A 16252-nucleotide genomic window follows, 5' to 3' on the forward strand; every position below is an offset into this window, starting at 1 on the left:
AGGCCCTGGCTGAGGATGGCGTGTCCGGATCATCCTCCTCGTCCGTATCCTGTGGATCTGGAGGATCTTGTGGAGGAGGGGTAGATGGCGCCGGAGGCTGAGGTACAGGGACCGCAGCCAGAGGCTGAATTGGCTGTGGAGCCGGCTGCACCGGGGCATGGAGGCCCGATGAAGGAATCTGTGGTGCCTGTAGCATGGTGGGGAGGTCTTCCCTGACTGCGCCTTTGATGACCCCAATCTGAGGAGACCTCATGAGGCCGAGAAACTTCTCGAAGAGCACCTCCTCACTGGCAAAAAAGGTGGCAGGGGTTCCGCCAGGGTAGCCGGGGACTGCTGGAGCCGCTGCGTACCCGGTCCATATGGACGCAAAGGAAAGTTGCCCTGCGTAACTGAAGGATAGACCTGCTTGAGGCCAGTCCCACCTTGACACTCGTTCTTTGCCGAATTTGTGGAATGGCGTTGGACAGGTGCCCCTTTCTGGCGTGATGGCCATTTTGTCGAGCCGTCTGCCATGTGCCTGTGACGTGTTGCTCGGCCCGCTGGGTCCCGCCTCGTCCAAGACTCTTGCGTGTGGATCACGAGGCCTACCCTGCTCCTCGGCCCGTTAGGTGTAAGACCCTCGAGCCCCCTCTGACGTATTGCCGGTATTAGGGCATAGCCCCTCAGCCATGGTGCCGGTAAAAGGGTGTAGCCCCTTGGGCGTAGACCCGGTACAAGAACCTTCCGGTCCCTTGACACTGCGCCCAGGAGGATCAGAGGACCCCTCGACCCGAAGCAGCCTCGGGGTGCCTGACGGTAGAAGGACCTGGCCGGTCCCTCCCAGAGAGTCTCTCTGGGAAGGTGTCTCCCTTGCAGGGTGCTCTTGAAAATATTGGCCCTACCTTGAGCCTGGGTCCATGCTTCATGAAATTCTTGAGATCCTCTGGAGGTGACCTCTGGAAGAGCTCCCTCCACCTGGAAAGTCTGTTCTTCAGCGCCTTCGAGGACAGCGAGTCACACGCCAAACATGACTGCCAACCGTGGTCTGGGTCAAGGCAACATAGGCAGAGGGCGTGGGGGTCTGAAGTTGGGAAGAGCCTGTTGCAGGATGGAGACCTGCTGAACCCTGTAGAAGTCAACATGCGCCGGGGAGGAGCGAGACGCCTGAGGACCAAGTACCTGAATGACAAAAAAGACCGAGAGAAGAAGTACCCGTGCGTGGAATTACATGGCCGAAGCCAAACCCAGGAGCGCTGGTGAACTCGGCCCGCTCCCGTCGATGCGGAAAAGGGGGCTGGGGTGTGGCGCCGGAGGGCAGAGTCAGGGCAGCGCATACTCCCTGGGACGCGTCCCCACATGCCTCTAAATTTAAAGTGGAAGAAGGTTTTTTTCTGGTGGAAAAAGGTTCTGTCTCCAGTCCCTTGGAAGGGACGCCGATACAGTAGGGAGGAAAGGGGACGGAACGTAAGAGTATAAATGTTGATCCTTATAAGCAAAGCAATGAGACTACTTGCTGGAAGAAGGCTCTTTTGGATGAGCAAATGAGAGTGAAGGTGTGTGCTGAACAATGACCAGATTATTGTGCAACTAGACCATTTTAAACCATTTGATGAAGGCTGTCAGGGAGAATTCTGATGTCTGTGCCAATTCCCTTCAACCTTAGAGACGCCCAGCTCTTTTGCTGGACTTTTTAATTTTATCCTGAGTGAGACCGACCTTTTTCTCACTCTCTCCTGTATTTTGATCTGATTTGGACTCGGTTTTCTTTGCTTTTGGAGTCTCACAAACTCCATAGGCATCTACTTTTTGTACGGTGATACACAGCACCCTCAGTGCAGTGTCACAGAGAAATCCTTTAGATTTCTCTTAAGGTTTAAATTACTTCTCTTGGGTGAACTACTGTTCCCAAGAGTAGTAAAGTGAAACTGACTTTACTTACCTTTTCTCTCTGTAGATCCAGCACACCCCAGCTTATGTGGAGTGCTGGGGGGTTACTTACCGAAACTCCATGTCCTTAATCTCGATGGTTACCTGAATGCATTCAGTGCCGATTGGCTGGCTGTCCTTGCAGGACACATGAATGGGAGAAACCTGCATAAAAGGCGAGGCTTCTTGAACAGAGGAAAGAGTGGATCACTGGACGAAACATCCAACAAAGGAATCATGAAGAAAAGCTTTCTGCATCCTCCTGGACTGTTGAACTGCCCGGTGAAGCCGTGCTGCTGTGTTGAAACTGCTTTATTTCTGAATGGACTAGAGAAGCTCCAGAGAGCACCACTTCCTACCTTCGGTTGGTGGGACCAACTAACCCCAGGACAAACTTTGCTGGAAGACCTTCGCCAACTCGCTGTACTACTTTGCTGCTGCAGGACAAGAGTGCCAAGGGTCGAGAAATCCGTAGTCGAGTGCAACGTCTTTAAGGCGGACTGTTAGGCATGATTTGGAGCAGTGCCCTTTGGGGGCACTACAACCACCTCTACCTCCTGGCACTAGGAACCCAACCTTTGCTATAAGTCTGTACTACACAGGTTGGTTGTTAGGACAGTTTTTCTGAAGTCCAACCAAGGGCTTAGTAAAACCATTGAACTGAGGAAGTAGAAGTCTCAACTCTTAGTATAAGGCTGCACCTCCCGAGTACATGGTAGAGCAGCAAAGCTTATTTTAGGAGGGAGAGAGGGCTGTAGAATCCATACAAATGAAATTGTAATACAAATGACCCAAAGAAAAACTGAAACTTGTATTTATATAAATATTTTATTTTTAAAATAAAAGTAGGCCCAGATAAATCTAGGGGGTAACTAAGTACTAAGTATTCTGGACAGGCTAGCAGCAAGTCAGGGGAAGCAAGACCCAGTTGGGGAACACTCCTACACTTAATCTAGCAGGACTAATCTGGTGATACCAACAGTTTGCTTTTGGGAAGAGGCACAACCTAATCATAGGAGAGTAATATACCTTCACACTTACTTTCTATTAGACTGGCAAAACAGTTTCTAAGGAAGAAAAGAGGTTAACCATACTTTTAAGAATAGTGCATCACACATCCAAGGTAAGCAAGAACGTTTGTAACTGTTCAGTTACCAACCAACTCTTTACAAGTAACTTTTAAACACTTATTTTCTTTTCTAAGCAAAAGTCCCAATCCCTTGAAAGTCTTTCCCTTATTCTTGGAGCAGGAGTGTTCTCAGTGGCAGAAGGATGGGGGGGGGGGGGGGGGGGGGGGGTGGCGAGGTCACTAGGTCTAGTGACAAGCAGGCAGTGTCAGGCTAGGTTCTTTAGTAGCTAAAGTCAGAGATCCTTAGGAAGACTGGGCGAGTACTTTACTTCTAGGTTTAGAAGAGGGCCCAGGAGCTTTGCAGAAGACACCCTGGTAGGATTCTAGCAGTGGGATTGTGTGCACTGGATGAGCGGCCTCCCCATCACAGAAAACAGCCCACAGCTACACAGAATGCTAACAGGCTTAAGTTAAGTACATACCCAAGCCAACAGTACCTCTGCATTGAAGATTTTGCAGCAGGACGACTTCAGGGTCTGCAGCCAAATACCCTGTCAGTGGATTCCTTGTCGTGACTGAAAACAAGACCTTGGAAGGAACGTTGCAACAGGAATCGATGAAGAAGGCTCTAGGCAAGGTTTCCCCTTGCGGCTGAATGCGGTTCTGTGGATTTGGCGCCTTTTCAAGGAGCACAGAAGACAGAAAATTGCGGTTGAATTCTTGTTGTTTCAAAGGTCCAGCACTCTGTTGAGGGGACTTTTTCGGACTAGTTGTGTCTCTGGAGATCCACCTGGATGCCCACGAAGTTTCAGCAAGATTCGGAATTCGGAAGACCGTGCACCCTACAGTGGCTCGAGGCCCCAGGGTATTGCAGCAACACATGGTCGCAGCAACACGTGGGATGGCTCAAAATGCAGGCGATTCTAGTGGGTCTCACCAGGCTCTCGGTCAGGGTTTTTGGAGTCCCCAGGTCGATTTGTAGGAAGGGCTACAGCAGGCTCTGGTTACACAGCAGGCTCTACGGTCGCTGGAAATCGTTTCAGCCGCTTTTCCTCGATCATCCTCTTCGGTTTTGGTTCCAGCGGTCGACTTTTCTTTAGCTTCCAGGTTCGCAGCATTTATCAGGAACTACAGCACAACCTATGCATTCTCTCCCTGCATTTTACAAGAAGGGGCGGTCTGTTTGTCCAATCAGGACAGCCAGCCCCCCAATGGGATTTGTCCCCATTGAAGCAAGGCGTAAGACAAAGGGCCGTGGAGTTTTGACTCCTCCCTCGCTTCCTGCCCTCACAGACAGACTGGAGCCTGGGCGGGGAGAAGACGGGGGCCATTTTGGTAAAATGAGCACCCTTAGGTGCCTTTACTGCAGCTGTTAACACAAAGGTGCACCAAATTAATACAAGGTATCGCTGCCACCAGCCATTGAAGGTAAGCTTGTCCCTGTAACAGAATTGTTAGTTTTAGTGTGAAAGGGGATCCACTATCTCCCCAGCACTCCACATAAGGTGGGGTGTGCTGGCTTCACAGAATAAAATGTAAAAGGGATCCAAAGATCCTTTCTACCCTTGGGAATTGTAATTCACTCAAGGTTAGCAAAAGAAAGTTAAAAGGGGAGCCCCTAGGGCTACCCAGAAACAACAGGCACTTATTGCCAATAAGTTGTTAAAGAGGATAATTTTAAAAAGACACTATGGAGAGTCCAAAAAAATTACACCCATAAAAAGAGTTTAAGATTATGTGAGTGTGGAAAAAGGTTCCCACTCACTGCGGTATTAAGGAAAAATATCCCACTAGTAAAGCATAAAGTCCTGGTGTTGACCCAGGTCAGGACGATTTACCAGTTCTGTGAAAATCCTACCTAGCATTGGTAGTATGGCTGAGCAGTCAGGCTTATCTCAAGAGGGGTCAATGTGAGCAGTAGGGGAGTTAGAGATTCACAGTGACATGTATCCATAACAAACACCTACACTTAAGGTTTCTTGATTAAAAAAATATTAATTTGTCAGTTTGAATAAGCCTTCTCCAGAAGGGGCAATATAATAGTAACACACAAATACACTCAAATATACACACTATTATTTTATCTAAATCAGCAAGTACCCATGGGATGGCACAAAGACACTTCCTACACCCTTAGATGTAGCTGGGACACCCGACTGTGGACGTTAATATATCACTGGTATATTTAGAGCAATACTGAGATGAGTGTTAAAGTAAAGAGATTTCAGAATAAAACAAGAGATCACACAAATATTCTCAAGCAGGCAAGTACTTGCACTTCTTGCAGGTAAGTAAATGTCTTGCACAATGTTTTAGAAGTCTGTCGAAAAAGTAGATTTAATATAGGGTCACAAACTGGGAGGCTTGTGAGAGGTAGAAGATGCAAGCAACTCTACAGGAGCAACCAAAACAAGTCTCAACTGAGATCAAGCAGGACTACAACAATGAGAGGTAAGTCCTCTCAAACGTTACAGTACCTTTGGTTAGAAGAAATGGTTCCAACTGGCTTCTGGTCCTGTGCAGCTCTGTAGATCCTGTTCCTGGGCGTCAGTCATGGGGACAAAATGGAGGACTTCTTGGGACTCCTACACCGCAATGGGACAGTCAGTGGCAGAAAGGGACAAACTTCAATTCAGCTGCACTTTGCGGTTTCAGCTCTGCGTGTCCCAGCAAATAGCACCACCGCGGACTCTCAGACACCACTAAGGACTTTCCTCGCATCTGGGGTCCAGCACTCTGTTGAGGTGGCTCAGGCTTGGTCAGTCCTGCTTACTGGGAGTCCAGAGGATCGTCCACAAGCTCAGGTCCGACTTAAAAGTGATGCACTCCGTTTGGTGTGCCTCTCCCTGGCACTTTGGTTCCAGCAGCAGAAGCACAGCCATATCAGAGGGGATGTCCAAACGAGTTAACTTTGGAGTTGATTGGTCCCACCAACTCAAGGGGAGAAGTCGTCCTTGCAGGGCTTCTCTAATCGAGGCGAATTCAGAGCTTCAGCACAGCAGCAGGGCTTCACCGGGCAAACCAACAGTCCGGGAGTTGCAGCAGGCAGCTCTTCCAAGTTCTTCTTCAGATTCCTTCATTCAGTGGTCGACTCTGCCTTCCAAGCCAAAAAGCCTTGCCTTTTATGCAGGTTTCTCCCAATCATTCTAGCCTAGCTGTCAATCACAACACAGGGTGGCTGTCCTTGCTGGAAAGGCAGCCGGCCAATCACCTTTGGGTGCCTTCCTGTAACCAAGGGGATCACAGGGAGTTTCAGGCACCTCCCTCACTTCCTGCAACTGCCAGACATACTGGGGCCAGAGGCGGGCTTCACTCGTAAAAGGGACCAAACCTTGTTTGGCGCGCAGAGTAAATCTCAAGAAGGACCTTTCCAACAAGAAATGGTGAAAAAAAGACTGGGGCCATTTTGACGAAATGGGCACCCATGGGTGCCTTACCGTGGCTCTGAACGCCGCCCGCGGTAAAAACACACAATGGTAGTAAAAAATAAAATAAAACACTGCCACCAGCCATTAATTGTAGCAAGGGTAACACAAAACTGTTACATGAGAAACAAGATACTAGGTAACCCCTCCAGCACCCTAAGGTAAGTGTGGGCTGGTTCTAGAAAGTTACAAAATGTAAGTAAAGTCAATTTCATTGCTCTTGGAAACAGTAGTTTAACCAAGAGAAGGTATTTAAACCTTTGGGAAATCTAAGAGACTTCCCTGTGCCACTGCACTGAAGGTGCTGTGTGTCACAATGTAAAAACGATGCCTATGGCGTTAGTCAAAAGAAACAGAATAAATCACATTAAAATTGCATGAGAGATAAAGAGTCCTAAAGTCCAGCAAAAAGAGCTTGGGGTCTCCAAGGTAGAAGGGAATTAACATTTCAGAGAATTCTCCCTAACATTGAAGCTTTGAATTCGCCGCGACTAGAGAAGCCTTGCAAAGACTTCTCCCCTTGGGTTGGTGGGGCCAATCAACCCCAAAGCGAACTCGTCTGGACATCCTCTCGGAGCTGGCTGTACTTCCATTGCTGCTGCAGCAACCGATTGCCAGGGAGAGGAACACCAGATCGAGTGCATAGTTTTATAGTCCGACCCGAACTCCATGAAGATCCTCCAGACTCCCAGGAAGCAGGACTGACCAAGCATGAGCCACCTCAACAGAGTGCTGGACCCCAGATGCAGGTAAAGTCCAAGTAGGTATCCGAGAACCGCAGTGGTGCTATTTACGAGGAGCTGGAATCGCAAAGTGCCACAGATCTGAAGTTTGCCCATTGCGGCCGCAAACCTTCGATTCATAGTGCAGGTATCCCCAGACGTCCTCCCTCTTGTCCCCACGACTGAGGCCCAGGAACAGGATTTGCAGACCTGCACAGGAACAGAAACCAGCTGGAACCAATTTATTCTAACCAAAAGGTACTGTAAAACTAAGGGGACTTGTGTTGTGTAGCCACACTAGCTCTGGGTTGAGACTTGTCTTGGTTGCCATTGCAGAGTTGCTTGCAGCTTGGCCTCTAACAAGCCCTCCCAGCTTGTGGCCCTACAGTGATTTCATTTTCTACATTGACTTCAAAAACTTTGTACAAGACTTTAACTACCTACAAGTAGTGCTTCAGCTCCCCTAGACGTTTGCTCAACTAACATTGGCTGTCCTGGCTCCCTGAATGACTCACCTCTGACTTTGTGCTTTAACTATCCCTCAAAAAGGTCCCTCATTAGATAACTTGTGGGGCCGGGAAAGGGTTCAAAAGTACTTACCTGCTTAAGAAACCATGGTCTTAGTCTCTCAACTTTACCCCTTTACCCTAAATCTCAGTATTGCGCTAAATGTACCAGTGATAAATCAGTGTCCTAGCTATTTAAGTCAACTGAGAGTGTAGGAAGTGTGTCTGTGCCATCCCCAATGGGTATCAATTGATTTAGAGAAACAGAGTGTATTTTGAAGTATATTTTGGTGTTACATGTTTTGTTCCCTTCTGAAGGTGGCTTATTGAACTGACTGTTGAATACATTAATAATTGTTTAATCCAGAAACCTTGTGTGTTTATTTGAATAACTGTCACTGTGAAACTGTCACATTCCCCCTACTGCTCACATTGACACCTCTTGCGATAAGCCTGATTGCTCAGTCACTCTACCAACTTGTGTAGTAAATGCTTCTACCAAAGGTTGGATTAACTATTGCCAAGAGGACAAGGCTGGTGCAGTTCCCCACAGGGTACTGCATGCAATCATGCCTAACACAGGTGTTGTGTAGTCTCACGGTGTTACTACATGAATTCTTGTCTAACAAAGCAGGTTCAGGGAAATTGCGCACGCGTAGTGGTACAGGCCAGCCCGGAGTGAGGCAAGTTCCATACTGTGTTGAGGAGCTTGGGGTCTCAGCATGGTTTGTAGGGGGGGCCCCCAAATTGTGTTTCACCACTGCATCAGGGATGTGGGTAATAAGAAGCGATCAGCAGAGAATAGGATATCCTAAAATGCTCAGTGAGTGTATATTTGTGAAAAAGAAAGGAACTGAAAGGCTGCCAAGCCTAGTCGATGCTTGATGAGTCGATGCCTGATGGCATTAAGTAACGAGTCAAAGGACAGCATAAATGCTTATTTAACTGCACTAAAGAAATCTTCACACAAGTTCAGTGTTGGGGAGAATTCTCATAAATGTGCTAATTCCCCTCTACCTTAGAGAGCCCCAGCAACTTTGCTGGATTTTAGGACTTAATTTTTAACCTGCAGAGAGCAAGACCCTTATTTCCTCACTCTCATGTATTTTTATTTAATTTTAACACTGCTTCCTCCCCACTCTTGTATTTTTATATAATTTGAACACGGTTTCCTTTGGTTGTGGAGTCTGAAACTCCATAGGCATTATCTTTTACATTTTACCACACAGCACTTTCATTGCAGTGGCACAGGGAAATCCTTCACATTTCCCCAAGGTTTAAATCCCTTCTCTTGGATAAACTACTGTTTCCAAGAGCAGTGAAGTGAAATTGACTTTACTTACTTTTTTACTTGCTAGACCCAGCACAAACTAACTTACAACAGGGTGCTGGAGGGGTTACTTAGTATCCCCTTTGTCCAGTTTCTCATGTAATATTTTTACGTTACCCTTTCCTCGATGAATGGCTGGTGGCAGATGTTTACTTTTAACTACAGTGGTGTGCTTTTACCGCAGGCTGCGTTCGCAGCCACAGTAAAGCACCCAAGGGTGCCATTTTTGTCAAAATGGCTGAAGTCGTCTTTTTTCGCCATTTCATTGTGGAAAGGTCCTTGAGATTTACACTGCGCGCCAAACCAGGTTTGGTCACTTTCTTCACTTTGACTTTGGGGGGATTCATGAGGGAAGCCCACCTCTGGCTCCAGGGTGTCTGGCAGGGGCAGGAAGCGAGTGAGGTGCCCCAAACTCCCTGTGCTTAGAGTCCTAGGAGACAGAAATGCACTCTTAGGTGATTGGCCGGCTGGCTGTCTGGCAAGGACAGCCACCCTTCTGGTTGAAGTACAGCTAAGCTGGATTGAATGGGAGAAACCTGCATAAAAGGCAAGGCTTTTTGGCTTGGAAGTAGAGTCGACCACTGGATGAAGGAATTAGAAGAACTTGGAAGAGACGCCGGCTGCAACTCCTGGACTGTTGGTTTGCCCGGTGAAGACCTGAAGCTGTGCTGAAGCTACGAATTCGCCTCAACTAGAGAAGCCCTGCACAAATTTGCCGCTTGAGTTGGTGGGACCAATCCACTCCAAAGTAAGCCTGTCTGTACATCCTCTCAAAGCTGGTGGTATTTCCGCTGCTGCTGGAGCCGAAGAACCAGGAAGAGGAACACCAGATCATGTGCGTTGCTTTTAAGTCGGCCAAGAACTCCAGAAAGATCCTCCGGATGCCAAGGAAGTAGGACTAACCAAGCCTGAGCCACCTTAACAGAGTGCTGGACCCCCGATGCAAGGAAAGCCAATCTCAACAGACAAGAGTTGGCGGTGGTGCTATTTGCTGAGACGCAAGGAGCTGAAATCGCGAAGTGCCACTGAATAGAAGTTGGTCCTTTTCTTTCGCCGACCGCCCCATTGCAGTGAAGGAGTCCTCCAGACATCCTCCCTCTTGTCCCCACGACAGAGGTCCAGGAACACAGGATCAGCATAGCTGCACAGGAACAGATGCCAGCTGGAACCATTTTTCTTCTAACCAAAAGTTACTGTAAAGACTAATAGAACTTACCTCTTGTTGTGCAGCCTCACTTGTTCTCAGTTAAGACTTGTCTTTGTTGCTTCTGTAGAGTTGCTAACAGCTTCTTTTCCTCACAAGCCTAATCAGCTTGTGGTCCTACTTTGATTTCTTCTTTTCTACAAAGACTTCTAAAACTTTGTGCAAGACTTTTACCTACCTGCAAGAATTGCTTCAGTTCACATACACTTTTGTGCAATTGACTTTGGCCTTGCCTGGCTCCCTGAAAGACTTCTTCCCTCAGACTGTGCGTTTTGCCTCCCTTCCAGGAAGGGGTTAACTCACTTTGCATTGTGGGTTTCCAAAAATACGTACCTGCTTCAGAATATTTGTGAGATCTCCTTTTGTTCTAATAACCTTTCTCTTTGACATACTTCTGAGTATTGCTCTAAATGCAACAGATTTATACTAATGTCCACAGTGTCCTAGATATTTAAGTCACCTGATGGTGTCAGAAGTGTGTGCCATCCCAAATGGGTATTTGCTGATTAAGAGTGTGTATTTTGGAGTGTATTTGTGTGTTACTGTGATATTGCCCCTTATGAAGAAGGCTTACTCAAACTGACTTAAATACATGAATAATTGTTTAATCAAGAACCCTTGAGTGTAAGAGTTTATTTGGATACCTGTCACTGTGAATCTCTGTGTAACTGTCCTACTGCTCACATTGACCCCTCTTGAGATGAGCCTGGCTGCTCATCACGCTACCAACCTGTGTAGTACAGACTTCTACAAAAGGTTGAGTTCCTATTGCCAGGAGGTCAAGGTTAGTGCACCCAAAGGGTACTGCTCCAAATCTTGCCTAACATTCAGGTTGATCTTATTTCAAGCAAATATGAGTAGCAGTTATGTTGGGACTATCCTACCCATTTTGCATGCTATGGGATGTCAGGATTAACAATGTACATATAATATTCAAGACCACTTAGCATGTGACAATAAGGCTGCAGCTTACATTGAGAACAGACTGTCCCAGAGTACACCAATATATAAACAAAGGAGTTATTGTCAACCTCAAATTTTAAAGGGAAATAGAAAGTGATATATGCTAGCCAACACCACACCTTTACTGCTCCTTGAAAAACATCCTCTGCAGCATTGAAACATACCTAGTGGCTAAACGGAAAAGGTCATCCACAGTGTCTGGGTGATTTCGCAGCCCATTCTGCTGCTCAAGGAGTTGAAAGGTCGGAACGCAGAGTGCCTTGGGAAAAAGAAAAAAGGACAGTTAAGATTTAACAAAAATACTCTTAGCAATTTGGATATTCAATAACCTATTCACATTGGCAGAACAACAACCTGTATTTCAACAAATGAATTTGGGGCCAAGTGACTGATCATTCTTGTATCCCACATCTAGTCTTGTTGACGGTTTAGGTGCCACTTAATTATGGGATACATTACTCACCGTAATCATATTTCTGATGCTTGTATCTGTTAGATTCACATGCTGTGCATAGGCCGACATCTAGTGGAAGCTGCGGAGTATTACAGTTTGTTTTTCGAAACTCGAAAATGGGTGTCGACACAGGGCGTGCCAGTAATACTATCCCTAGTGTGACGTCCACTGTACCCAAGATCCCTCACGCGACTAGGATCCTCAGATTGTATTTTTTCTGACATGAGGTAGCATGAGGAGTAGCGCGAGTACAGATAATCCAAGCAGATAGACAGAAAGGTAAGACTACAAGCAATCATGCGCCTTCTCTCGGAGGGGAGGAAGGGTGGGTCGCATGTGAATCTAAGCAGATACAAGCATCAGAAATACGATTACGGTGAGTAATGTATCCCTTCTGAGGCTTGTGGAATCTGCTTCGATCACATGCTGTGCATAGATTAGCGAGCAGTACCAGAAGAAGGAGGTGGGATGTGAGAAGGGTCATGAGCAAATAAGTGTCTTAGAACCGCTTGTCCCACTTGTGTATCTGCCTTGGAATGGGTGTCAATGCAGTAATGCTGAGTAAAAGTGTGAATAGAGCTCCAAGTAGCTGCTTTGCAAATGGTGTCAATGGGTACATTTGCAATGAAAGCCAGAGTGGCCCCAATGCCTCTAGTAGAGGGGGCCCTTGGCGTAAAAGGCAGAGTCTTTTCAGAGAGTGAGTAACACAGCTGGATACAGTTAATAATCCACTTCGAGATGGCACCTTTAGAGACGCGATCCCCCTCTCTGCCTGTAGCTACGGAGACAAACAGTTGATCTGTTTTCCTTAGCGGTCTTGTTTTATTTACATAGTAGAGGACCGCCCTACGCACATCTAGGTTGTGTAGTTTCACCTCAGCTGAGCTTTGCGGGTTCTGGAAGAAAGCCGGAAGCTCGATGGACTGGTTTACATGGAATTTTGATATAAATTTAGGTGAGAACCTAGGGTGTGTGCGTAAAACCAGTTTTGTCTTTATGGATAGTAAAGAAGGGGTCCTGCACTGACAGAGCCTGAATTTCACTGACCCTTCTTATAGAAGTAATAGCTACTAAGAAGGCCGTTTTATAAATCAGGTGTTTGAGACTGCTTTTATGCATGGATTCGAAAGGGGGGCCCTTGGCTAGCACCACATTAAGGTCCCACCCTGGTGGTGGGTTTGAAATAGGAGGGTGGAGTCTCTTTACTCCTTCCATGAAGGCTTTAACTACTGGTACTTTCCACCACGACACCTTGCTATGGGAAGTGGTGTAAGCCGAGAGGGCTGCCAGGTGTACTTTCAGTGAGTTAAAAACCAATCCTGCATCTAGCAAGTGGAGCATGTATGTAACAATAGTGGAAGGAGTGCAATCAACTGGGTTGATTTGTCTACTCTGGCACCAGATAACGAACCTCTTCCACTTGTCAAAGTAACAGTGCCTTGTGTTTGGTTTCCTAGATTCCTTTAGGATGTCCATACACCTCTGTGGCAAATTGAGGTGTCCAAACTCTATGACCTCAGGAGCCATGCTGCCAGGTTCATTGAGTTGGGTTACTGGTGCACTGTTTGACCTTGGTGCTGGGACAGTAGGTTGTACCAGGCTGGAAGTTTGATGGGCTCGCACACCGACATCCTGCGTAGGTGTGGGAACCAGGATGGTCTTGCCCACATGGGAGCAACTAGGACGAGCATCATCGATTCCCTGTTCATCTTGTTCACCACTTTCCTGATGAGGAGTTGGTGGAAAAGCGTACGCAAACATCCCTGACCAGTTCTTCCACAGGGCGTTCCCCTGGGAGTCTGGTTGGGGGAACCTGGATGCAAATCCTGGGCATTGTCTGTTTTCGCTTGTGGCGAATAAGTCTATAGTGGGGAAACCCCACTGAGAGAAGAGATCTTCTACGACCTCTCTGTGAAGAACCCATTCGTGTTCCTCTGGGAGGGAGTCTCTGCTCAGAGCATCCGCTAGGGAATTGAGCTCCCCTGGAACATGTTGTGATGACAGGAAGATGTTCCGTCTGAGTGCCCATATCCAGATTTTCTGGGCAAGCTTGGACAGATTTGGCGAGCGAGTCCCTCCTTGCTTGTTCAGGTCGAACATGGCTGTAGTGCTGTCCGTCCGGATTTGCACTGACAGGTTTAGTAGGTGGGGCTCGAACGCCTGAAGCGCTCTGAATACTGCCAGAAGCTCTAGCAGGTTGATGTGGTTCTTGGCCACTGAGTGAGACCAGAGACCCTGAGCTGTGTGGTGGAGATGGTGAGCTCCCCACCCCGTCAGACATGCATCTGTAGTGACTACTGCCTGTACTTCGGGATCGTAAAAGGGTTTCCCCTGTGTGAGATTTTCTCTTGTCCACCAGTGAAGGCTTTGTACCAGTGTTGGCGAAACGACCACTAGATCGTCCCACTGACCACTTGCCTGAGACCACTGTTTCGCCAACCATTCCTGCATGGGACGCATGTGCAGGCGTGCGTGGGGGACCAGGTAAATGCATGACGCCATCATGCCCAGTAAACGCATTGCTTTGCGTACCGTTATTTGTTGACCGGACTGATAATGCGGAATTTGCAGTAGTATATTCCGAATTCTTTCTTCTGAAGGAAAGGTCAACCCCTCCTGGGTATCCAGGATCGCTCCTAGGAATTGTTTTGAGGTGCTTGGCACCAGGCTTGACTTCTTCTCGTTGACTGAGAAGCCTAACTCGTGGAGGAGGTCGATAGTCCTTTGAATGTTTGTCCTGCAAATTCCTGGGGTTTCCCCCGTTATGAGCCAGTCGTCCAGATAAGGGTACACTGGGATTGCCTCCCTGCGTAGGTGTGCAGCCACCACCGTAAGTACCTTGGTGAATACCCTTGGTGCTGAAGCTATCCCGAAGGGCAGTAACTTGAATTGGTAGTGCCGACTGTCCACCTTGAAGCGCAAGTACTCTGTGTGCTGGGAACATGGAAATATGAAAATAAGCATCTTTCATATCCAAGGTTGCCATGTAATCCCCTTTTTTAGGAGCGTGGTCATACGAAATTTTTGGGGCTTGACATACTTGTTGGCAGGCCGTAAGTCCAATACTGGGCGCACTGTCAAGTCTTTCATTGGCACAAGGAAGTAAGTTGAATAAATACCCTTGTTTACCTGGTGTCCCGGGACGAGTACTATCGTGTCCTTTTGTAGAAGAATGGCGATCTCTTTGAGGAGAATCTTCTGATGTTTTAAGGAGTGTACTCTTTGTCGTGGAGGATGGTTCCGGGGACGCTGCAGTAGCTCTATACAATATCCCGTGGATACTGTTGACAGCACCCATCTGTCTGATGTGATCCCTTCCCAAGCCTGGGTGAAGTTTGAAATGCGTCCCCCTACTGGGGTTGCGTGAGAAGGGACTCTGAACTGAGCGTCACTGCTTTGGTGGAGCCGTGCCGCCTCCCTTGCAGGATGCTGCCTCTGCCTTTACCACAACCTCTCCTATTACCTCTGCCGTAACCCTGGGTAGACTGTTGGTTGTTGTTCCACTGTGTACCCTGCCCCTGGGAATAGTTAGATCCTCTCTGGGAATTTTGGCCGCGTGGGCGACGAAAATTACTATTCCCTCTCTGGTTAGGGGGTTTATTGGTTAACTGGCCAAGGGATTTGAGTGTCTCGTATTCGTCCTTGGCATTTTTCAGTGCGTCTTCGACCGCCTTACCAAACAACAGATCGGCTTCCACCGGTTTGTCTAACAATGATGCCCGAGTTTCTGCCTTAAAACCAGACTGCCGTAACCACGCATGTCTCTTGATAACAGTACCTTCTGCTATCAATCTGCCTGCGTTGTCCGCGGCGTCGAAGGTTGCTTTCAAAATGCAACCAGACACGGCTCTACCTTCTGCGGAAATCTGAGCTAATTGGCCCTTTAACGGTTCAGGAGCAGAGGCTATGAGAGCCGCGACTTCTTCCCACTGATGGGAGTTGTAGCTGGCCAACAGGGTGGTGGAGTTAGCAATCGTTGCTTGATAGGCGGACGTTGAGGCTACCTTCCTGCTGAAACCGTATAGTTTTTTGCTCTCCTTGTCGGGAGGAGCTTCTGACGAAGACAAGGGTGTTCCAGCCCTCTTACGAGTGTTCGTAACAACTAGGGAGTCTGGCTTCAGATGTCCTCTTATATAGAGAGGGTCAGACTGAGCTGCCCTGAAAAGTTTTTCAACCCTGGGATTGACTGCTCTGGTGAGGTTTGGGTTCACCAGGGACGGATCTATTCTCCGCTGAACGGATTTAAGGATAGGGATGGTCTGGGCAACAGGCCTCCTTTCTCCCACTAACTCTTCTGCGAAGTCCCTTTCCTCCTGTACACCGTGGGTGTCAATGTGGAAATGTTCTGCTGCGCGAGCGAGAACCTCATTTAGGAGGGGTTGGTTATCGACCGGGGAGTCAGTAACCGGGGCTTCGTTCTCTACCGGGGAATCTACTCTGTATGTTTCCGGGTCATCCTCCTCTTCTTCTTGGTCCTCATCATCCCCATAGTAGCCCGTCCCGGTTTGTTCTTCTATCATACTAAATTCTTGGTCTCCACAAAAGGAAGCCTCTCCTTGATACCGTGAGTATGGTGTTGCGTAAGGTTGTACCTCGAAGGGTTCAGACCTCATCGGGGTTTCAAACCGGGCCTTCTTACTCGGGGGGGATAGGATCAGTAGAGCCTGAGGGTGT

At 47.8% G+C, this 16252-nt stretch overlaps 1 protein-coding gene across 3 annotated transcripts in view; it reads right to left on the reverse strand.

Moving 5' to 3' along the window:
- The window catches only part of TNPO3 (transportin 3), a 1153743-nt gene that overhangs the window by 184519 nt on the left and 952972 nt on the right, over positions 1–16252 (reverse strand). For all 3 annotated transcript variants that reach the window (XM_069629554.1, XM_069629553.1, XM_069629552.1), the window contains exon 18: positions 11289–11383. In XM_069629554.1, the coding sequence (XP_069485655.1) occupies positions 11289–11383 (95 nt within the window). The remainder of the gene's footprint in view (positions 1–11288; positions 11384–16252) is intronic.

Source organism: Ambystoma mexicanum, chromosome 12 (genome assembly GCF_040938575.1).
Source record: "Ambystoma mexicanum isolate Mex_15411 chromosome 12, UKY_AmexF1_1, whole genome shotgun sequence".
NCBI classification, from domain to species: Eukaryota; Metazoa; Chordata; class Amphibia; order Caudata; family Ambystomatidae; genus Ambystoma; species Ambystoma mexicanum.